At 33.0% G+C, this 25,807-nt stretch overlaps 1 protein-coding gene across 1 annotated transcript in view; it reads right to left on the minus strand.

The window, feature by feature from the left end:
* BIRC6 (baculoviral IAP repeat containing 6) overlaps positions 1 to 25,807 on the minus strand; it is a 299,805-nt gene that overhangs the window by 119,954 nt on the left and 154,044 nt on the right. Inside the window, 13 exon segments of the mRNA XM_082356671.1 lie at positions 1,565 to 1,673; positions 1,929 to 2,185; positions 3,488 to 3,767; positions 5,972 to 6,172; positions 6,969 to 7,163; positions 7,311 to 7,407; positions 8,382 to 8,557; positions 9,512 to 10,074; positions 15,576 to 15,703; positions 19,127 to 19,260; positions 20,747 to 20,857; positions 23,316 to 23,442; positions 24,375 to 24,529. Coding sequence (XP_082212797.1) covers positions 1,565 to 1,673; positions 1,929 to 2,185; positions 3,488 to 3,767; positions 5,972 to 6,172; positions 6,969 to 7,163; positions 7,311 to 7,407; positions 8,382 to 8,557; positions 9,512 to 10,074; positions 15,576 to 15,703; positions 19,127 to 19,260; positions 20,747 to 20,857; positions 23,316 to 23,442; positions 24,375 to 24,529 — 2,533 coding nt within the window.

Raw genomic sequence — 25,807 nt, forward strand, 5'->3', positions numbered from 1 at the left:
TTTAAATCCTATTAACCATTATGATTTGACATAAATTCGTATTTACTTTGTCAAAAATACTCCAGTATATTTTTAAATATAATACAGGTATCACATAGTTTACATAAAGCAAAAAGTTTAATGGAAAGGAAGTCAGCCTATTTAATATTTTAAAGTTATCCTGCTGAAGCTAATTATACTTTGTTAAATATGTCCTTTAAATATTTTTAATCCAGAGAACATGAAAGCAATGACCCTAAACTAAATGAAAGCTATTACATTATCAGAGATTAAGTAACAATTTTTCCGAGATGCCTTCACTGTCTGGCACTCTAATTCATACCCTTAGGTCTGAACTACGTAAATCTTCCCTTATGAGTGACACTGCTCTGTCTTCCCAATCCTGAGGGCACAAGCTGGACTCAATAAACTTTACCTCTCCAGTATTAGCACAATGCCAAGCATATAGCAACTACTCAGTAAATAGCTATAAAATGAGTAAGCACCCACAAAAAATAATCTGTTAATAATTTATGAAGTAAGACATTTAATAACATACCAAATGATTTCACTTTAAACACAAACTAATAACAATATTAAAGAATATTAATTGGATATAAAATATTCAATATACTTCAAAGGATATTAACTCAGGAAACAATCTCTAGCATGAAGATAATTTATATTACTTATAGAATCACACACTCTATAAATATGTTCTCCAGATACAGATGATATACATAAAACCAGAGAATGCCAAAGTATCATTCAAAAATTTATCAACAAAAACATGTTTCAAAATTACTTGGAGTCCCTATCAATTTGGAGGTAAAAGACATCAAGGAAGATCTACACTAGTAAAACTCATCTAAAATTACCTATACCGAAAGATCACTAAACATTTAGGTGAAACATTCAGATATTATTTACTTGGTATGATAGTGTTTCACTTTGTGGTAGGAAGCAGGAGAAAGAGGGTGAGGAGTCTAATGAAAAGTTGTCCGTGAATAATATAATCAATAACAATAAGTAATCAATAAAAACAAAGATTATTACTATTAACAAAATAGTCCAAGTACCTAATATGGACACTATACTTCTATATGTTTAGTAATACCTAAGCTTAACTTTTATGAAAAGATCTAAAAAGAAAGCATTCCAGGACTTGCCTGGTGGTGCACTAGTTAAGACTCCACCTGCCAATGCAAGGGACACGGGCTCGAGCCCTAGTCTGGGAAGATCCCACATGCTGCGGAGCAGCTAAGCCCAGGCACCACAACTACTGAGCCTGTGCTCTAGAGCCCGCGAGCCACAACTACTGAGCCTGCGTGCCACAACTACTGAAGCCTGTGCTCTGCAACGAGAAGCAACCACAATGAGAAGCCCGCGCACCACAATGAAGAGCAGCCCCCACTCGCTGCAACTAGAGAAAGCCCACGAGCAGCAACGAAGACCCAACGCAGCCAAAAATAAATAAACTAATTAATTTAAAAAAAGAAAAAAAAAGCATTCCAAGTAACATTCACTACACGTGATTGTGTATATGTGTGTCCTCATATGAAAACTGAGATCACCACATACCTACCTGTCTTTTGTTCCAGGATCCTGAGTTGTTCCAAGCTGGTAAAGAATATCTATCGTAGAGTCAGAAGAGAGTCCATTCAGTCTTCCAAAAAGTAAAGGGCTATTCAAATCTTGCAACAAAGAATCAAAGGGAAAAATTTGCTACATAAGCAAATGGGATGAGAAGATTTGCTCAATTTAATCTTAAATTATTCATTAAAAATAACTTCTGTAAATTTCAACAACAAAAACAAAAAAACAAAACTCCAAAAATAATGACGCCATAATGGAAGTTAATTTCAGAAACAGAATTAATCACAAATATCACATAGTTCAACTGTCATTATTTTGCAGATATGTAAAAATTAAAATATCAAAATTGTCACCTGTAGGATCACTGCCTGATGCTGCACAATTTCTCAGAAGAATGTCTATAAGCTTCAGGCCAATTCTAGTGGACTGCAGTCCTATCTTTACAAGCACAACCTCAATGTTGGGTGAATGCATTCCACAGTACGGAGACATCAGTAAGGCAGCACAAGTCTGTAGCAGATTAGCAGTAGGTGCAGCTGCACTTGCCATCATTCCTTCCAGATCACTTATGTGAGTAAGGCAATGATGTAATAACCGTAACCATCCAATACTGAAATACACAACACAAAATGGCCTATATGGGTAAATTTAAGTAGCTTAAATTACTTCAGGGGTAAAACAAAACTTCTCAAAGATCAGCATGTTGTGGATGGACCTAGAGATTGTCATACTGAGTGAAGTAAGTCAGACACAGAAAGACAAATATATAATATAGCTTATATGTGGAGTCTAAAAAAAAGGGGTACAAATGAACTTATTCACAAAACAGAAGTAGAGTCATGGATGTAGAAAACAAAGTTATGGTTACCAGGGGGTAAGCGGGGGGAGGGATAAATTGGGAGATTGGGACTGACATATATACACTACTATATATAAAATAGATAACTAATAAGAACCTGCTGTATAGCAAGGGAACTCTGCTCAATACTCTGTAATGACCTACATGGGAAAAGAATCTAAATAAAAAACAAGGAGAGGATATATATTAAAAAAAAAAATTCCTTGTGACTTATAAAGCAGAAAAAAAAGAAAGAAAAAAACGAAAAGATCAGCATGTTGTATTTCATAAGTAGCACCAATCTACGTTAAAAAAGAATACTTTTAGAATACTGTAACATCAATAAAGAATTAAACACACAGTAAGTTTCCCCTATAACATAACAAAAATACTTAAGTGCTAGTAGCATTTAGGAATTATGAACTTCCTTTTTATTTAATTAGTCAGGAAATGTTTTTATACATACATATATTTATATGCATAAATATAAACTGCAAAGGATCATAGAATTGCAAAACTGTAAAGTCTTGGCAGCTCGAGAATAAAAAAGAAAGCCTAAATTTTTTTGTCAGGTAAAACTTACATTAAGACCATCTATAAAATTTTCAACCATCAAACGTTACCAGAAGAATGTAAATTAAAGGTCCTTCTTTGTCTGCTCAGTTTGTATGGTTCAAACCTAACCCTCTGCAGACTGGCAACTTAGGAATTACCATATAGGGCTAGATGCCTATCTATATGATCAATTTGTATGCTTCAGATGTTTTCTTGGGGATAGGCATTTGGAAATGCTTACATAAGACTACAATCCAAAGAACTGGAACCCACAGCCACATATACCACATAGTGGATCATCCCAAGGATTAAACACACATAAATCTCAATTTTAACCAGCCTCAGGGTTTTGCGTCTATAGAATTATTCTTTATTACACTTAATAAAATTATGATATTATTTGCATACCTATGGAACAAAGAATTTCCTAAACTCTAAAAAAAAAAAAAAAACCCCACAGAATAAACAATTTCACGAAAAGCACAGAAAGGTTTTTCTTAAGAATGAGAAACCACATACCTTGTTTTGGATACCTGATCTTCAGATGGAAGAAAAGGATTATTAACTGTTGCTGAAGAAGTGGTACCAAAAGCGGTGAGGCCCAGTAATTTAATTTGTGAAAGGCCTAATGTGCTGGCATCTCGTGGACGATGAAGTCTAAGGCAGACAGCAGAAGCTACTTCAGCTTTTACAAGCTGAATTTTTATGTAGGTGAGACCACTTGTGACAACAGGAGTTGATAATGGTAGCATATTTACCCCATCTGCACTTACTTCAACAGACACTGAGGATGGGCAGGCTACAGGAAGAGAAAATTGAACAATTACTAAAGGAAAAGTAAACTAGAGTTCATATTTTAGTGGCAATCCCAGTAAAACAGCAGCTTTCAGTTATATTCATTATGAACTCATAAAAAGAAAATGTATACACCAAGTCATACTTTGTCACTGACTTTCACCGTAATTGATTTTACAGCTATTATATGAAATTCACAGTATAATAAAAATTGTATTTAAAAAATTCTAACATTAACCTAAAAAAAAGAGTAACTGAAGATATGCAATCCACATGTACTTAATTCGCTCCAAGAAAACAAAAATAGGCAATTACTCTATTATTTCTACTTTACTTAGAATTATCACCAACAATATGGTGATTAATATGCTATGGTTTACTGTTGTAAATAATTTGGGAAGAATGTAACTTAAAAAGTACTTTTTCACAAATTCATTATTTCACTACTACCATATTGCTATGATTTTAAACACAGTTGAGTTTAGAAATTGCTTTTGCCTCTAATCTGTTTTTGCCTTTCAAAATTTAAACAAACATCCAGAATATTTAAAAATAAAACCATTTCCTGCTAAAATTTAAGGAGGCCCAATGAAGTAATAACTGGCAGCTGTTATGGGAAAATTTCTTTCTCACAAACATGGAAGCCCATATAATAAATTTATCTATCAACTAAAACAACCTTTGAACTTTGACTTTCATTTCAACAGTAAAATTAGGAAGTAACTTTTATTATATGCCAATTACATCCCTGGTTTACACAGAGAACTAGACAAGTCACATCAATTTTAAAATTTAACCTTACCTTTTGAGATAAGTATTACCCACATTATTTAATCTCTTTGAATCTGTCAATACAAACTGACAAAGAGATTAAATAATCCAAACTCCCAAATGAACAAAGGGCACATTTTATATTCAAGCCCATGTTTGATTCTAAAGGCTATGTTATTTCCACTGCAACACACTATATCTTCAGTTTCTGCTCCAATCCAAAACCAAAATTATTAAGCACACTTGTACTGGAGAACACCTAACCTACTGATTTTTCATAATGTACAGAGTTCTCCATTGTAACATCCTTCCTGTCCCAATTCCTATGTGCAAATTCTAGCTACACTCCAAAGCCACCATTCACACGAATCATTTCTCCTTCCGAATAAAAGGAGCTTCCTCCTCATCTTAGATTATCCCCTAAGTCTTACACTGACTTGTATTTTGCCATGTAATATAGTTATTTGTGACCTGCTAAAACACTGTGCATTAGTCTATTTTTCTTCTGCCATTTTATTCATTGTATCTATTTTTATCTAATGTGTGGATTCCACAACTGTATTAGAGTATAATAATCTAATCTTGCAAATAAGTGGAAAAATTGATTCTTCCAAATATGCCAGGGGTCTACAAAACTCCCTATAGTTCTTCATTAAATTACTGAGTGACATATGATAGCAATGAGAATTAATCAATGAAGATAAATGATTGTGACAACTTCAACAATTCTGTACAAGTTATTATATTTATATTGAAAGAATTTGGGGACCATCATAAATGTAAAATAGTACTTCATATTCCTTCATGAATACTTGAAGGAGTTCCTGCTCCTTTTAATGTACAACTTGTTTTCTAAAACTTCTTTTCAATTATTTAATGTTGCAAAGTTACAACAAAATGTATTCAATGAAAATGCATAAAATGAATGATACTCAAAATATTAAAAATCTAAAGATCATAAATATTCAAAATATCAAAAAGTATTTCGATAAAAAATTCTTTGCAGATGTAATTACCTTACAATGGGAAGGGGAATCTATGCTAATTTCACATGACAGAGCTAGGACTGAGGACTAGCCTAGAAAAACTAAGACTGCTGTCTACAGTTGTATAAACTAACTCATTTTATCTTAATGCTATATAGATAGCTTCATAAATTTGAGGGAAGAAGAAAGGCAAAATAATATATAACTAGAATATATTTGTTTAAATTTCATCACACACTCTATTTGTTTCAGGGGAATAGCCATGTCCATTCATTTGATGGGAAATGATTTGGTGGTAGTGTTAAATATTATATTAAAACTGTTCAAAATTAAGCGATCTGGAAATTGTATCTAAGTTAATCACTGTTTGCTAAGTATTTTTCTCATTCTTAAAATGCTTCTAAATTATAGTTTATTTTCATGATGGATCTTTACAAAAAATATTACTCACTTGCAAGAGATGCAAGGTGAGGTTGGATATGTATCTCTTTAAGAAGCACTGCTGCAGGAAGGTGAATGGTAAGGTCGCACCAAGCCTCCTCTGGCAGAAAGATGTAGGACCAAGCAGCAGAGCGAGCTCTTCTATGGGGTGGCGTGGCCTGCAAAAGCACCTCAGCTGGTTGGGCAGTAGGACTGCTAGATGTGATTGTACCTACAGAAGTATTTTAAATAAAATAAAAACTTGCAAAAGAAACCCAATAAGGCATCAAGAACTATTCAAACCATAATAAATACACTAGAAAAATTAGCTAAAAACATGAACACTTAATACTATGAATGTACTTAATACGTTTAGCATAATTTGTTACAGTATTCACAAAACCTCAGGACATCCAGTCAACTGGCAAGGCGACAAATTCACTGTTAACTGCTGCCAAATTTCTATGTACTAACATGTCAAATGAAAACTAAACTAGTAACAACAAATCTAGCACAGTAATTCTCAAATGATTTAAGTAAAAAACAATGTCCAATACAGGCTTCAACTTGAAAATGATCACCTTTATTCTACATTGTCAATATTCATGAGTTAGAAATATGAAAAGAAAAATATAAAAAGAAACTATGTAGAATGGAAAAAAAGAATAACTATATAAATCTGAAACTTCTTATAAAAAAAAAGTACCACTCAAAATAAGATGGAACAAGTCCTTTAAAACTAACATTTACAATGAAAACTGACATAAGAATCTACTCTTTAGTTTCATAAATTGTGTTCTATTTAAACTCAGAAATAAAAACAAATTTTACTACTAAAGAACAATTAAAAACTTCCTTCTAATCAGTAGAATGTTTGGAAAACCACTACCTTTAAAATCAATGGCTCGTAATTAAAATGGTGATACTGTAACACAATCAACTTACTTTGACAACTATTTTTGCTTCATACCAGCCAATTAACTACTACTTAAATTCATACCCATAAGATGAAATAACTCTTTTCTTACCCAGGGGTGCAAAGTTATGGATCCCTTCTGCATTGTCAGGCTCAGAAGCTAGTATTCGTGTTTTCAAAGTGCTGTCAACAGCTTTATTCGGACCAGAGTCAAGAAATTTCATAATAGTTGATACCATACTTCTTGCAGTGTTTACAATAGCCCTTGTACTAGTAACCATATTGTTGCAAATGAGCTGAACACCACCTAAATTTAAAGAGAATACTAAATGAAAATTATCTTAACATAGATGATTTGACATTGAGTCAATTTTCACAGAAGACAACAAAAATAAGAACATAACGTACTATCGAATGATTACACTAAAATGACAGTTTTGGAACTTTGTCTTACCCATATCGTGGAATGCTTTCAAGGCATCACTAGTATCCAGTACTCTCAAAATGAACCACAATAATGGTTCAGATAACTGGCAAGTAGCGAGAGAGCCCTAAAAAAAACCATACATGTTATACTGTGATTTTTAAAAGGTGATTATTAATTTCCTGTGAATTAGGACAACTAAATTTCTTATTGAATGTAATATTCTTTTACAGTTAATTATTATAAAATGGCAACCTTAACCTAAATCACTAAATACAAAACGTCTGCCAAAATACTGAGGAAATCTTACCTGAATCAAAAAGGAAGTGAACAGTCTCCTCTCTGAACTCAGCATTTTTTGCGTGTTTACCTACTATTATCATTTTCTACCTTAAATTAATGTACATTGATTTTGTTTTCCAGTAGACAGTACTTTCATTTAAAAATGTATCCTTCTCAAATATCTTTGTATCTTCCAATGGGGAAATATATATACACATGCAATGTATATTTATGAAAATGATAATTATACGCTGACATATAGAAGATTCCTTAAGAAATTGTTTTAAAATCTGCTTTTGAAAAAAATGGTAAATGGACTAGAAATTAAAATAATCACACTGGCTCCTAAAATCTCATTTTTTAAAAAGGAAATTTAAAAAGTAGTAACATTCTAACCTACTTCTCTTTTAAAATTACCCTAACCCCTTTTAACTGAAAGGAAACTAAATATGTAACTTAAGCTTGAAAATAAATACTCATATTAAATTTTCACATGTAACATCTATGAAGAACATGTTGGTTTTCAACTATGCTATGGTTAGGGAAGAGGAAAGAGCTACTTCTTAAGACAATGGAAGGAAAATCTAAAATTTAAAAATATGTTAAACATTTTATTCTTACATCACTATAGTCATCTTTGACAGTTTCAAGGAAACTTTCCTCTCCAACTTCTACTAGTAATCTATAGTTCTCACCTGCTGACTCCGTTCATTTTCCAACATATAACTAGAATACTCTGTCTCTGTCTTACAAATAATTCCCTGCTCCCATTGCTAGTAACTACTTAAATTACTGCAATTGTTGCTGGATTGAACTTACCTGTCTGCCCATATATCCACAGGCCATGTAGGTTAAAATTGGCTGCAGCATCATGTGAACTGTAGAAGCTTTTTTACTAAGTGTTGTCAGTATGGTAAATAATCCATCCCCAACTGATATGGCATCTAACCCACCATGAAAGTTTTCGTGTTTGGTGAGATGTAATCCACTTGCCCCTAGTTTAAATAAAAAGATTACATATTTTTAAGAAGCATACCCTTAAAAACCAATAATAATTAAAATAGAGAATCTTAAAAGCCATTTTCCCCCCAAACCACTGAAGGATGGGTACATAAAAGCTGTGTGTGTGTGTATACATATACACATATCTAGAAATCAAAATATCTATCATAACATTCAGTAGAGGATGTTTTTTGGTATCTTTTATAGGAGATACCTCTGTTGTTGGTAACAATAAAGTTGCTCTATTACATGACTGAGGAACATCATTATACACACCAAAAAGAAAAGGAGAGAAAAATAAGTGATACTATTATGTAACTAAACTTCAAAACTTTTAATCAAAAAGATATGGTTGTTTCCCTTACATGAAAAAAGAAATACTAATAAGCAAAAATATATCAGGAATGGATTTTGTCACAATTTACAGAAGTTTAATTAGTTAAAAAAGTTAACATAGTATATTAGCTTTCAAATAGGTAGAAAAGTAAAGCAACAATATATAAATTTTACATTGATATATGTGTCATAGAAACTGTTAAACTTGAACAAAATTTTATACTTCACTTTTTAAAAAACTGTGAATAAATAAATCTTACTCATTCCCTAATATGAAATTTGATGTGAAATTCTTCATCTTTAAAAGGTTAGAGATACATGACTATAAATTATGGTACCTAACTTACAAGACGGATTTTTTTTTCTTAATTCACTACAAGTTATTTTGTTAGTGTTTTCCAATTTTTAAAAAATTCACACTTAAAAATTTTCAACTGATTGAAGCCACTCTATAAAAGTTTTCACTAATAAAAATCAGTCATGCTAAGAAGTTTACAAAAAAAGCAACTGCGTTATAAAGTAAAAAGAAAATGAATTCGTACATTGCTAAAGGAAAGAGATATAGTACTAGAAACAAGTATAAGATTAATATTCTTAATATTAATACGTACCAATTATCATCGCCATGGCACTGCTATTACACAGGCCCAGAGCTGACAAAATCTGGCTCATTATCTGTTGGTTGGCTAACACTAAGTCAGCAACATATGCAGGTGATCCTTGAATACTACTACTGCTTCCATTACCATCTTTGCCTCCTGAAACTTTTTCTTCATCTGAAACACTGTCTGTCGTATTGGTGGTCACAGACACTCTTGCACTGTATTCCCTATTGCCCGAAAGAGGCAGCTGTACTAAAATGTTAACCAGTTTTAACAAATCAAACATGAGTTGATCTCTTGTCATTTCACCACAAACTGCTTTTGCATCACCTGGACGAATGAGGTTGGCAAAGAGTCCCCCAAAGCATGCTCGAGCACCCACTGAGCTATCTGATCCACTTCGAGACATTACTTTGTCTGAGCAAGTGATATAGTGGTGCACTAAAAAAGTGACAGACTCTATCACAGCAGAAATAGTACTAACTGAAACGACTTCAAAATTCTGCTCCAAAGTGAATTCTAAGAGCTTTACTTGGGCATCAAGAGGTCCTTGGCCTGTCTGGAAGGCACCCCTGCAGAAAAAGAGAGAGGATTAAAAATTAATCCATTTTAAATTGTTTTGAAAGAAGTAACCACCAGAACACAAGAAAGCTAAACAATAATTAAACTCCTGGTATTCACTATTTCATTTTGTAGCAAAGAGTTTCCATCTCTTCCTGAGTCCTTCTTGTTCTTGCCTCCATTTTATCTTACAAAATAAAAAATGAATTCCCTTCCAAATAGAAAACTGAAGGACAAGTAAATCAAAGAGTTGATTTTGAAGCTACAGACTAAAATAATTATATATCACAAGGCACTCCTCATAATGAATGAGCTCTGGTTTGTTACAACCTCAAATGCTGTTAGTTTATACATTTCTTACTGATTTTGATTTTCAAAAATTAAGAATCAATCAAGTAATTCTTATGCATCAAAATTTAATGCTCTCAAGTTCTACTTACGCCTAAGAAATAGAAAGCTGGAAAGATCACCGGCCCCAACTTAACAATAAAAAAAGCCAAATTAACTCTAAAGTCGTAACTTTTCTTGAACCCATCAGAGAGCTAAGGTCAAAAGAGTACCAAAAAGGCTGAAATCCATGAAAAGATAGGAACCTCCTCCAAGAAGACAGAATATGAGCATTGGCTTTCCTGTCACAGAATCTGGGAAGTCGAGATGCTGGCAATATACATATGGATAAGAAGAATTCAGCTAAAATATTTAACAAGTTGTTCAACCCCAGGTATGTAAGGGTGGTAACACTGAACCTTTGGAGTTCATACCCATTCACAGGCACCTTCCCTTACCATCCCCCACACATATCTTGCCCTGTGCATCTATTCCATCTGGCTGTTCCTGAGCTATCCTTTATAATAAACTGGTAAAATAAGTAGTGTTTTTCCTGAGTTCTGTGAGTACTTCTAGCAAATTACTGAACCTGAGGGGGGGATTGTGAGAACCCGTGAATTTGTAGTCAAATGATACAAAAATGTGGGTAACCTGGGGACCTTGGACTTGCAAGTGCCCTCTGAAGTAAGGGCAGTCTTGTGGGACTGAGCAGTTAAAACTGTAAATCTGAGGCTAACTTTGGATAGTGGCAGAATAGAAGTGAACTGTAGGACACAGGTTGATGTCAGATAATCAGGGAAATGGTGTTAAAAAAGACACCATGTATTTGGTGCCAGTGAAAAAAACCCTCAAATACCAATAGCTGCTTCCTACCACTGGAGAGAAGGAAATGCTCTCCTCAGAAATGGCCAAAGATATGAGCCAGAGTTTGGCTGACAAAAAGAAGGAAAAATTTATTGAGAAAGCTCCTTCCCCTGAGGTTCAGTCACAGAGGGCCTGCCAAAGACTGACGCTGGACACAATATCGGAAAACACCTGCCATCACTAGGAGTCTAGTGAACATTAAGAAACAAGCAAAAGCAGCTGACTGCTAGAGATGGAGCCATGCAGAGAGAGTCCCTCTGTGGTACAAATGTATAAGGAACAACAAAAGCTAAGGATGGAACAATAAAACTGGAAACAACCCCCTTTACCCTGACTCACATCGAAACAGAAGCTAACTAGATCATTTTGAAGCTGACAAAACACAAAAGGTAACCATAGCAAAAACAAAACCAAAGCCAGGTCAAATCTTGAAAAGTGATTCAAATCCTCACACTAATCACCCAGTAGAAGAGGCTTGTCCATTTCCAGGCATAAATACTATTTTACTTCAGTGTCTAAAAGATATGAGTATCTAAAGCAAAAATTGTAGGGATGTATTATGTTTACAGCATATGTAAAAGTAAACATATGATACCTACATCACAAAAGATGAGAGAAAGAAACTGTAAATTTACTGCTGTAAAGTTCTTATATTACATGTGTGCTAAGGTATAATAATATATGAAAGCAGAATGTGATGAAATAAAGACGTATATTGCAAAGCTAGGGAAAACACTATAATCAAAATTTCTTTGTTATAAATAATAATACTAGAAACAAAATGAAATCATTATAAAAAATTACTTAATCCAAAAGTAGCCAAGAAAAAAAATTTTAAGCGAAGAATAGATTAAATAAACAAAACTGGCAAAGTGATAAATCTTAGTCCACTAAATCAATAACTACATTAAATGTAAAGTGGTCTAACAGATCAATTAAGAGACACATATTATCAAACACTTATACAAGAAAAACTGAAAGAAGGAAATAATAACTATTAGAGCAAAATTTAATGAAATTGGAAATGAAAAAATAAAGAATATCAACAAAGCTTTAAGTTGGTTCTTTGAAAATATCAATGTTATAAACCTCTAGCAAGAATGACCAAGATAAATTAAGATTAAAATTATCAATATCAGAAATGACAGAATGAATCAAACTACATACTATAAACATTAAAAGCATAATTTAAAAAATTACAAATAATGAATTCAACAACACAGATGAAATGAACAAATTCCTTCAAGACACAAACTGCCAAAGTTCACTCAAGAAGAAAGAAAACCTGAATAATCTTTTACCTATAAAATAAATAGAAACTTTTTTCTATTAATACAAAGAAAACTCCAGACCCTGGTTGCCTCAATGGCAATTACTATCAAATATTTAAATAAGTAATAATCCAATTTACACAACCTCTTCCAGAAAACAGAAAAGGAAACACTCATTTTAGGAGTCCAGGATTACCTTGACATAAAAACCAAAGGCATTATTTTTAAAAGTGCAAATATCTCTCATAAGCATAGATTTTAAAATCTGCAACAAAGCATTAACTACTTAAACCAGCAAGATATAAAAAGGATAATACATCATGACCGAGTGAGTATATATCCTGGGAATGCATACTGATCAACACTTAAAAAAAAAAAAAATCAATGTAATTTATCATACCTACAGATTTTAGAAGAAACAATATATGATCATTACAGTAGGTGCAGAAAAAGCAAAAAGACATACATATTATTCACTAACCACTTGACTGTTCAAAGAAAAATCCCAAATATATATATAACTCTATGTATAACTATATTTTTGTGTCTATGTCTACATGTATAACTATATCTGTATCTATAAATATATCTACAACTCCTCCCAAATTGATCTACAGATGGACGCTTATTCAGTCACAATCAAGCAGAAGTGCTTTTTTGGTTTGATTTGTTTTTGTTTTTGTGGGGGTGGTGGGGGATCAATAAGCTGATCCTAAAACTTACACGGAAAAGCAAAGAGCAGAATAGCCAAAACAACTCTAAAACAACAAGAACAAAGTTGGAAAATCCACACTACCAGACCTCGAGAAATAATATAAAAATACCAAACCAGTGTGGTATCGGAAAAGAGTAGACAAAAACATCAATTCTATAGAGTCCAGAAATTGAGCAAAACAAATATGGTCAATTGATTTTTGGAAAAGGCAGAAAGAGAATTCAATTTAAAAAGGATTTTTTTTCAACAAATGGTATAGTAACAATTTGACATCATGCATAGGCAAAAAAAAAAAAGAAAAAAAAGAACTTAGACCCAAATGCAAAATTTAACTCAATATAACCTACATGTAAGACCTGAAACAATAAAATTTCTAGAAGAAAGCATAGAGGATCATCTCTATGACCTTGGGTTAAGCAAGGATATTGTTATGAAACAAAAATAATAATAAATAAAAGAAAAAGCTGACAAAATTTCATCAAAATTAAAAGCTGCTTTTTCAAAGATATTGTTAAGAAAATGAAAATATAATCCACAGACCAAGAGAATATATCTGCAAAACACTTATGTGATAAAAATGAAGGCCCTCTTCATATGAAGTCTGGGTACTTCTTTTCAACCTATATTATTAATTGAACTAAAAAGCTGCAGGCTAATTTATACGGATACCAGACACTTTCTTAAAAACATACAAAGCAAAGAAAACAAAAGCTAAGAATATATTTGGGCCAATGTTATGGACCCAATTAAAGAAAATGTGCTAGAAAATGTATGAGGTGTGTACAGGGTGGAAGGGTGTGGAAGAGTAGCTGGAAAAAAAAATTCTGATTAGTTTTTGAGGCACATAAACCTATAAATACCTTTACTTATAAAAAAAGATATAAAATAGATTTTTTTTAAAGACAGCACGTTATAAACTAAAACAAGATTGATATTTCTGTAGGAAATGTTAGAGTAAATATACTGAATTTTCATATGAAACCTTTTACTGCTAGACCCTACATAGACAGAACTATACTAAAGTCTACATCTAATGAGTGTATTTAGAGGTCTCACATACAGTTTAAAAAAAAGCCTAGTTAAAAGAAAAATGAACTCCATGAAAACTGGTTTTTGCTTCTTAGTTGGTTTTATTTATACCACACAAAAACCTCAAGTTCATGTTTTCCAAATACACAGATGCATATCATAACAGCATGTTTTTGCTTTTGTGAATCTACTCCTTCCCACACCTGTGCTTCACTGTGTATACACTATAAACAAGTTGAACTACAACCACATTAGTGTTTTAAAATAGTTATAAAGGAGGAAGGAAACAAATGAGGATAGTACTATAAAATTTTCTGTAGCTATGAAAACATATCGCCATATAAATTTTTTGTGTTAATTTTTATATTAGGTTTCAGGCATTTTGCTACTGATCTATGAAAAATAACTATTATTATGAATAAATTATTAATTTTATGGTAACTATTATAAATCATACCTTTTTCTGATTTCTAATATTTTCGAACTAATTTTTAAAGAGTGATATAATCTACAAGTGATTTTAATCATTTTCTAACATACATCAATTTTTTAAAAATTCACTGGCACTTCCACAATGAAATTAAATAATAAAGATAGCAAACAGCAGCTTTAATTTCTTCCTGATATTAATGGGAATTTTTAAAATAATCAAACATACTGGAGTTTGGTTTGTTCATAATGTTGTTTTTTTGTAACTTTAAGATGATACTGTTTATATTTCATTAAAAGTTTTATCAGAAAGTAATGTTGGATTTTATGAAATGTCTTAAACTATGACAAAAATGATTCATTAATATGATACATGATATCGAAGCATTCACGCATTTTAAGAATCAACCCATCATGGTCACAGTTTATTCTTTTAACCTACTGCCTGACTTTGGTAATCAATTTATTTAGGATTTCTGTATGAGATTAGTATTTAATTTTCTTTTTTAAGATATCTTTTTTGGGTTTTATCAAATATAGGTTTCAAATAAAATTACTGGTAGCTTTAATTCTCTACCTGTATTCTAGAATAATTTAAACAGCTTCAAGTAAATTTCACCTAGAAGGTTTATAATTCCTAATCTATGAACCCGTTATTCCTTTCACAATAGAAGGAGTTCAGGATCTGTGACAGCCATAATGAAAAGAAATGAAAACAACCAGGAAACATACCAATAAACCTTTCCCTCTTAATTCCTAATATCGTCCTGCTTAATCTGTTCCCAGATAAACTCCCAACAAATGCTAAGGGAAAATTAATTTGGAGGATTAGCTATTGCTTCTATATCAGGAATATATGTAACACCTTGAAATTTACCTTTCTGTTGAAAGTATATGAATTAGCTTGAGCAAAAATTCACTGAATATCTGAGGACATGTTGAAGAAAGATGCACTTGTAATCGGGTAAGAAATTCTTGCATAGCTTGCGTAGCTGTTGGACCAACCTGAAGAGAAATGAAATTCTGTTGACAACTACTTACTGATCCCATTTACAGAATTATTCATTTAAAAAGTATCATCTGTATGTCTTCTTTGAAGAAATGTCTACTTAGGTCTTCTGCCCATTTTTGGATTGGGTTGTCTGTTTTTGTGATATTGAGTTGCATGAGCTGCTTGTATATTTTGGAGATTAATCCTTTGTCAACCTAAATGTCCATCAACAGATGAATGGATAAAGAAGATGGGGCACATATATACAATGGAATATTACTCAGCCATAAAAAGGAACGAAACTGAGTTATTTGTAGTGAGGTGGATGGACCTAGAATCTCTCATATAGAGTGAAGTAAGTCAGAAAGAAAAAAACAAATACCGTATGCTAATGCACAAATAAGGAATTTTAAAAAGCGGTTCTGATGAACCTAGTGGCAGGGCAGGAATAACGACACAGACGTAGAGAACAGAGTTGAGGGCACGGCGGGGGAAGGGGAAGCTGGGATGAAGTGAGAGAGTAGCACTGACGTATATACACTACCAAACGTAAAAAGGATGGCTAGTGGGAAGCTGCTGCATAGCACAAGGAGATCAACTCAATGCTTTGTGGTGACCTAGAGGGATGGGATAGGGAGGGAGGATAGGCTCAAGAGGGAGGGGATATGGGGATATATGTATACATATAGCTGATTCACTTTGCTGTATAGCAGAAACTAACACAACATTGTATAAAGATGTGAAAAAAAAAAAGCTCTTTCCCTGTAAAAAAGAAAAAAGCATCAAACGTTAAGTCAAGAGCCATACGGGTGAAACTTTTCATTTGAAGAACAAAAATATTAACAGTGATAGCAGGAAACCAATTAAGCTTTTAGGTCTTGATATATTTATTTTCAATCGAAAATTATAGATTCTATTGTCAATATTTTTTTTCATTATGGTTTAGAATAACTTATGTTACTTTTATTTAATTCAATACAGAAAAAGACTCACCTGAATTACACAAGAATATCTTTATAATGCTTTCAAAAGCACAAAGAACTTATGTACTGATTTTCACAATCTTCTTAATTATCCCATTTCAAAACAAAAGAACTCAGACTCAGACAGGTTAAGTGATCCACAAAAGGTCATGCTTCTAATGACTAGCAGAGCAAATACTTAAGTGAATTGGGGAAAAAACCCTACAAAAAACCCCTTAAAGCTAAAAACAAACCTGTATCAATTCGTAAAAAAATGCTTTCCCAAACTTCTATCTCTTCAATGAAAAAAAAATGATAGTGAGAACCACACCAAGTATCCTGCAGTATGTTTTGGAATGTTATGATCATAAAACCCTAGAGGAGTTTTGGGAAAAACAAAATGCAATCTAATTCTCCAAACCATTTTAGAGTTAACAATTTCTAACACTGAGTATAAAAATCATAACATTCATAACCAAACTACAAAACCAAAATATCTGAGGAAAGCTTGACCTTCAGTAACTTTTACTTTGCCTTTAAAAAAGAAAAGGAGAGGAAAAAACACTACTTTATACAGCGGCATGTTCCCTGACACCTAGGCTCTACCACTAACTAGTTGTATAATTGTGGGCAATGCAGATAATGCATGTTTTCTCATATGTAAAATAAAGAAGCTGGAATCAATGATTTCAGGAATCTTCACATTCCAAATTCATGCAATCTTTATGTGTAATAATCACTTGATAACATGCCTCTGCCCCCATCAAAACTCTGGTCCCATCTAATTACAAGTAGTTTGTTCCTTCTCATTTTTTTCCTTGTCTGGTTTATTTTACGATGATCTACAAAATTCAAGTCTATTCAGTATCAGAGTACTGACTAAATGTATCCAACAGAACTTAAGCTCCAAGAAAGGCAGAGACTCGGACAGGGTAACTACTTAAATCCCTAGCACCTAGAACAGCACCTAGACCTAGCACATAGATAAGCACATAGCTAAGAAATAAAAGATGATAACTTTGCAAGATAATCTTGAAAAACGTCCATTGGAAAGATGCTATGAACACTAAATATATTTTAGGTGAAAAGAAATATAATGAAGGAAAGATATTTTTTAAAGCAGTACAATATAACAAAAGCTAAACTGATATAAAAGAAATCTGTGGTTAGACTAAAAATGTTTATAAGCTCTGATATATCTTTTTTTTCTGAATTAACAAAAGCAATATTTTTTTTCATTTCTGTTTTGAGATATAATTGACACACAGGACTGCATAAGTTTAAAGTGCGCAGCATAATGATTTGACTTAAGACATCATGAAACGATGACCACAGTAAGTTTAGAGAACATCCATCGTCTCATATAGATACAAAATAAAAGAAAAAAATTTTTTTCTTTATGATGAGAAGTCTCAAGATTTACTCTCTCAACAACTTTCACATATAACATACAGAAGTGTTAATTATATTTATCATGTTGTACATTACACCCCTAGTACTTACTTGTCTTATAACTGGAAGTTTTTGCCCTCTGGCTACCTTCATCCAATTCCCCCAACCCTTGCCTCTGGTAATCACGAATCTGATCTCTTTTTCTATGAGTTTGTTTGTTTTTGAAGTAAAATTAACCTACAACGCTATGTTAGTTCCTGGTGTACAACACAGTGATTTGATATTTCTATACATTTCAAAATGCTCACCACAATAAGACTAGTTACCATCTGTCATCATAAAGATATTGCATTATTATTGACTATACGCCCCACACAGTACATTTTATACTGGTGATTTATTTTGTACCTGGAAATGTGTACCTCTCAATTTCCCTCACCCTCCTTCCCCCACCCCCATCCCCCATTCTGGCAACCAGCTGTTTGTTCCCTGTATCTAGGACTGAATTTCAGTTTTGTTATGTTTCTTCATTTGCTTTGTTTTCTAGATTCCACATATAAGAGAACTCATATGGTATCTGTCTTTCTCTGTTTTATTTCACATATCGTAATACCCTTTAGGTCCATTGATGTCATCTTTTTGTTTTTTGTTAAATAAAATACTTAATAGTATAAAAGAATTAAGTTAGGTGACCTGTCAATCTTGATAATAGAGGTCATTTAACATAACACATTATTTTAAAAAAATTTTAAATTCCCCAATTTTTTAAATGCTTCCCTAACATTAAGGTAAATATTTGTTTAGAATGTTTCTCAAATTATATAAAATTAACACCAAAAATATATCTCTACATAAAAATCCAGTAAAATTCCAAGAGAAAACTTACTACCTGCTATAATTCAGTTTCAGCATAGCTATTATTATATGTAATTCAAAACATTTTATTACATTGATACATAAAAGGCCATCATTTAATGCTTTAGCAATGAAAATTTTACGTATTTAGGTGTGCTTAAAATTTCCTTTACAAATAAGTTTACTGTATAATCTGGGCCTATCACTGGTTTTCAGAAGTCACATTACCTGTGGACTGTGTTGATTTGTTCCATGTGGACTGGTGCCAGAAAGAAATTTCACTAAAACATGAATCAGGTTTGGATCTGAAACCAGCAGATGGGCAGTACTCTCCTGAGTTCCAATGGCAGTACTGGAACCAGCTATAAAACATTAAAAAAAAAAAAAAAAAATGTCCTCAACAAAAGGACCCCGAAACAATGGAAATGCAGTATTTAAAACATCTTTTAGTTTCAAAGAAAATTCACATATTCCTGGGAGTTACTAAAAGGATCTGAATCTCTACTGCACTGACTGACTGAGCCTCATTCTATATTTTCATCTGCCGTAGATCTCCTGCCTCTCTCCTAATTTGGCTGTGAAAAATACCTAATTTAATGTGCATCTTATTCAGTATACAGTCAAGTGGAAAAGAAATAACTAAATGCTTACTGCCCTTTTGGTGAGCCTATTCTTAGTAATTATTTCCCCCTTCCAGAAATAAAGATCTATTTTTCAAGTAAATTTTAACACAGCCTTCAAAGATAAACTGAAGCGAAACCTATTCATTTTTGCATGTCAGCTACATAAAGGTTGTATACTGTTAACTGATACACAGACAATGAACAAGTTTTCTGAAGTGAATAAAATATCCTTGAGTCAAATCTATCTTCAGTATCACATAGAGATGTTTTCAATCCCATATTTGGAAAATATTATATTCCAAATGAAAAAATGAAGTAGCATTTTGATTCTCAGCAACGATTTTAATTAATACCTTTATCAATGTGACGCTGCTTTCTAGTCAATGAAATTAAGCCCAAAGAGAATGGGGATGAAATCCACCCACCTGCTGTCATAACCTACAGATGGAATGAAGATTTCAACTCACAAATGGCTACTCCTTGCTCTCTAATATGAACTTTGATACCTACTTCCCAACAACCTCAAGAATGTCAGATAAAATCTAGACCTAAATGTAAAAAGTAAAACCAGTAAGCATTACAGAAGATAACGTATGAGAGTATCTTTGTGACTGTGAGATACAGAAAGCCACAGAAAGCACTAAAAGTTCCTTTCTTAAAAGGTTCAGAAATTAATTTTACTATCTTAAATGGGAAATAAAGGAGTGGGGTGAAGAAAGTAGGAAACTAATAGGACTTTAGAATCTGAGAAGAAGCGATTAGGTTCAGTGAATATAGGTTTTAGATGTGAAAAGCATAAACCGAGGAACCTAGTCATATATGTTCATGAACATTATAATGAATAAATCATTTTTAACTGCTAAGTTACTTTAAAAAGAATAAATAACCAACACAAGACATAGACTAACATTTAATATTTGACTTTGTACTCTAAAAGTAATCAATTTTTAAAAACTAGTAAAAGTTTTTAGAAGGTAAAAATATAATTTGATCTTGTAACTGTAGATAGATGAGAGTATATAATCAAAGTAAAGAAGCACAAAGGGCAGGATACATTAAGAACAACAACAACAAAAAGAACAAATTCAGAAAAGACATATTCAAATAAAGAATTTAATCATTTGCACAACTATATCACTTCTTGAAAAAATCTTTTTTAAGAATCTGATAGCAAGAATAATAAAGTATATGTCAGAGATTTAAAGGAATAAATATTTGGACTTACGATTAAGCTGCATGTTTGTCATGAGTGTTAGACTATGAAGCACAAGGCACCATGTCCGGAGCAAAGTATTGGGATACCACGCTAACACTGTGAGAAAGCTAGTTATTGATGCTATGTGGAAAAGAGAAAGGGGAAATTTTAACTCAGAAAAAGCAAATGTTTACTACGAATTAAAACAAAAAGAATAAATTTTAAAACATGATATTATTTTTTTAAATCAATTCACTACCTAGTGTCCTCTAAACATATAAATAAGAGTTCCCCATTAAACATAACTAAGCATTAGAGTCAATAACATTTTATGTCTAAGGTTAAAGCTCATCCCACGACAAATAAAATAACATGTCATCACTATACATTTGTTGTCCTTTCCAAACTACAGGCATTTCTACTGTAACACAATTTGTGTTTTACTAAAAATCCTCACATTCTGCAAAATGAAAAATTGAAAATAATAGGGCATACTGGAAAGACAGGGATGGGGTTGACCATTCAAAACCAATGTAACTTCACAAAAAAAGCACAAACTAAAACAATAACTAAGTCACCTGCAAGGCCTAAATAAGAAGCACATGTGGCAGGTGGAGAAGCCAAAAAAGTTATTAAAAATAAACAAACATAATACAGTGCCCAGTTTTTGCCCTTAAAACTCTGTGTATAATGGCTGATTCCAGATCTCAGGCAGGAAATATAGTTTGGAACACCTATGATATTAAAATCTAACAAAGATATAGTTGTGTATTTCACAAAAAACAAAACCAAAAGAATCTAATGAAGCATCATCTTACTGACCACAAACAGCATAATTTCAGCATCAATAAACATAATGATTGCAACAGAAATGTAAGAAATATTTTAAAATCATGAACTTATACAGATATTTACTAAGGAAACTAAGTGGTCATGATTATAGACTACTTGTGAACCAATTAATTTTTAAATTTAATTTTAAAATACAGAAAATTTCCAGCATTCTTCCTGGCTCTATATAAAAACTGTACCTCCAAAGAGTGACATGATAGCACATGAAAGGAAGTTTCTCTTTATGGAAGTATTTCAGTTAATAAATTAAAAAGGAATAACAAAATTAGACTATCTTCATTTCAAAACTTCCTGTGAATTGCTAATAATTCTAGGCATTAATCATTAGTGTCTATTAACAACATAAAAAAAGACAACCTATGAAACTGCCTTAAAAAAAAAAAAATTCGAATCAGATTAAGCTCCATGTCTGATTACCAATTTATAGAAAGTAGAGAGGACATCACAGAGATACAATCACTAAAAATCGGGACCTAGGGAATCTTGAAAGACAAACAACCAAACTTTACAAGGGGATTAAAAAAAAAAGACAGATTAGAGGAATTAAGAAACATAATTAATTAAAATGTGTAGACTCTATATGGAATCTATTTCAAATATACAAAAAAAATTCTGTAATAGTCTAGACAATTGGAAATTTGAATACTGACAAAATACCTGATGATAGTAAGAAATAATTACTTTTTTTACTCTTCTATTCACTCTTGTTTATGCTTAATGTTTCTCACAATAACAAAGTTTTAAAAAGTGATGGGGGCTTCCCTGGTGGCGCAGTGGTTGAGAATCTGCCTGCCAATGCAGGGGACACGGGTTCGAGCCCTGGTCTGGGAAGATCCCACATGCCGCGGAGCAACTAGGCCCGTGAGCCACAACTGCTGAGCCTGCGCGTCTGGAGCCTGTGCTCCACAACAAGAGAGGCCGCGATAGTGATAGGCCCGCGCACCGCGATGAAGAGTGGCCCCCGCTTGCCGCAACTAGAGAAAGCCCTCGCACTGAAACGAAGACCCAACGCAGCCATAAATAAATAAATAATTTTTTTAAAAAAAGTGATGGGAGCAAAATGTATAATAATAATCATTAATACAGTGAAACAGAAGGAAACCTAATAACTAAAGTAGGGCTGGCTCTTGCTGAGAGAACGCAGATGTTAAGTAGGACCATAAGCCAGTGTGGCTGTCACTAAGGCTGACAGACAGGCCATGTGAAGGCCATGCATGATGCACATCTCTAGAGAGAAAGCATCAGGAATAAACGATTTTTACTTTTCTTTAAACAGATTCCTATAGCCCGAGCTGAAAGCTAGTTCTATTCCTGTTGAAGGATATTATTCAACGCCCACTATTCCCACATTCCTGCATTTGCCAAGAAAAAAAATGAAAGAACACAATTTCTACAAAAAATTGACATCCTTCTCCAATTTACCAATTCCCCTAGAGGTATTTCACATTTTTAAAAAAGGCCAGTTGCAAAACAACAGCCTATGAACAAGACAATACTTTACGGAACTACAATGTAAAGATTAACAGAACATTGTAGATTTTATGTCTGTGTTATACACAGACATAATACAGACCAGAGGATAACAGTTTTATGTTCTCTTTCCTGCAAATTATTAAGTCAGTATTTTAAATATGTTTTTTTCACTAAAACATTACAACCCTAATGACAAAGATGAGGTGTTAACCTAATCAATACCTTTTTAGATTGTTTATGCTATGTTAATAACTTTCCTTCTAATAAATCTTACCTTGATTTAATGAAATGACAGGTATTCGATTAGCATTATATAAAAAAATGTCTGCTCCATTTTCTTTGTTTCCAGACGAACTAGAATTCAGACTCAATGTGAGCCACAACTGGAGAAGCGATTCCAACTGAAAAAGAATGTAAATTGACAGAAAATGTACCTATTATGAAATACCATTTAAGCAAAAATCTCATGTATGAATCCTTATGATTATGAGTAAATAATTTTTCTATTAAATAGTTCTTCTGGGGGCTTCCCTGGTGGTCCAGTGGTGAAGAATCCACCTTACAATGCAGGGGACGCATGTTCGATCCCTGGTCAGGGAACTAAGATCCCACATGCCATGGGGCAACTAAGCCCACACGCCACAACTACTGAGCTTGTGTGCCTCAACTAGAGAGCCTGTGTGCCGCAAACTACAGAGCCCACATGTTCTGGAACCCGCTCGCCACAACTACAGAGCCCATGCGCCCTGGAGCCTGCGTGCCATAACTAGAGAGAGAAAACCCATATGCCACAACTAGAGAGAAGCCCGTGCGCTGCAATGAAGAGCCCACACGCCACAACGAAACACCCTGCATGCCTCAACGAACATCCTGCGTGCCACAACTAAGACCCAACACAGCCAAAAATAAATTAAATAAATAAATAAATAATAAAAATAAATGTTAAAAAAAAATACTTCTTCTGGTTACTTCAATTCAGTTCACAAGCAAACACATCTTAAAATTCTAGATCAAATGAAATTTAACTGAATTAAAATTTATAATTTACCTAATATAAATGTTTTACTAAATTAAAAGACGTGATTCAAGTCTTTAAATACAGGTGTGTGTATAATATGTAGTTGGAACAAAAGCAGTAAAGCTTAAAATCATAAAAGTTATAAATAACCTGTCACTGAGGAGCTGGGGTAATCAAAGTATCTCCAACATTTTTTCATCTGAGTATGACAAAGAAATCATCCCTGTCTGGTTGAGACTGATCTGCCCGTTTATTTTCATCTTTCCTAGGCTGGCAGTAATGTCTAAAAATACACCATTTCTCCTGAAGCCATACCTGAACATGATGGACTTGAAGCATGGAAAAAAGTTTGTTGAAACAAACATTTAACATTGGGACAGATGATAACTGTATAATGAGCTGGCTGGATTGGTTCGCTGCTTGTAAGCCCCCTAGAAGTGAATCATCTGTTCCAGTGGGAGACTGTGATACTGAAAATTAAACACAATTATGATTTTATACACAAAGTATCAGGAGAAATGTTAACTAGCTATTAATATGTACAGGTAAGTGAAGATATATTTTTTTAAAAATTAAAATTGCATTATTTAAAATGGTTCAGCATTATATTATTTGAAAACTTGTTTTTACAACGTTACTTGAAAGTTCAAAAGATAATCCCCACAAAGAGAAGCTCCCAAATTCACAGGACTTGTCCATCAAGGGAAAAGAACCTTACTCTCTAGCAATTTTTATTTTCAATTTTTTCCTAATTAATAAGAGGGAGGAGAAAAGGGAAAGAAAAAAGAACCCTGCCTATTTCTTGAGAAGGTAGTTTTAGAATAACCTAGACTCTAATCCATTGATTCTCAACCTTGATAGCACATTAAAATTGCCTGGGAAATGTTCAAAAATTCTGATGCCAGGATACACACACCAAACTAACTAACTGAGTATATATTCACGGGGAGCAGAGAAATAAAGGGATGTTAAGAGAGTTTTTCATATATTTAGAAAGTTTTATATTAAAAGGAGAACACAGTTCTGCACAGGAAAATAATCAAAAGATAGAATATATCGAGAAGCAGAACTAGACGAATCTTCTCTTTTTCTCCTTTTTTCTATACTTCCTAAGGCAAGAAATATAGAATGCAAACCAAAAGAATTCAATTTAACACAGGAAGATCTAAAAATCCAAATTTCTCTATTGAAATGGGTTGTGAACTTTACTTCATAGGAGAAGGACATGAAGTGCTTCCTAAGTTCTAACTAGTGTCTCTACACCTTTACTCACCACCATTACCCACCATGTTTTTATTTTTCTTGGCCTAAGAAAAATAAAAATATCACCATTGCCTCAGCACAACTCCTATCTTAAGATAGACAGGCTGCTAACTACACTCACCTGACAAAAGGGGATCTACCCAAGCCTAGAACAACAGCAACAGTCAGCAAACCATGTCCTAACGGCCAAATATGACAGGCCACCAGATTCTGTAACACAGTTTCTTTAATAGCCGTGCCTATTCATTTAGGTATATATTGTCTACAGCTGCTTTCCTGCTACAAAGTCAGAGTAGAGCTGCAACACACACTGTACAGACCCAGAAAGCCTAAAATATTTACTATCCAGTCATTTATTATAAAAAGTTTTTCTTCTTTTGCTGTAGATAATTAGGTAGTAAATCCTCTCAATTCTGTAGTTCAATCAGGCCCATTTGGCTGTCTTCATTATCTAAGTCTTCCATCTTGGTCTTCAAGGAAGATAA

Source organism: Balaenoptera borealis (assembly GCF_965194805.1).
Source record: "Balaenoptera borealis genome assembly, chromosome: 15".
Taxonomy (NCBI): Eukaryota; Metazoa; Chordata; class Mammalia; order Artiodactyla; family Balaenopteridae; genus Balaenoptera; species Balaenoptera borealis.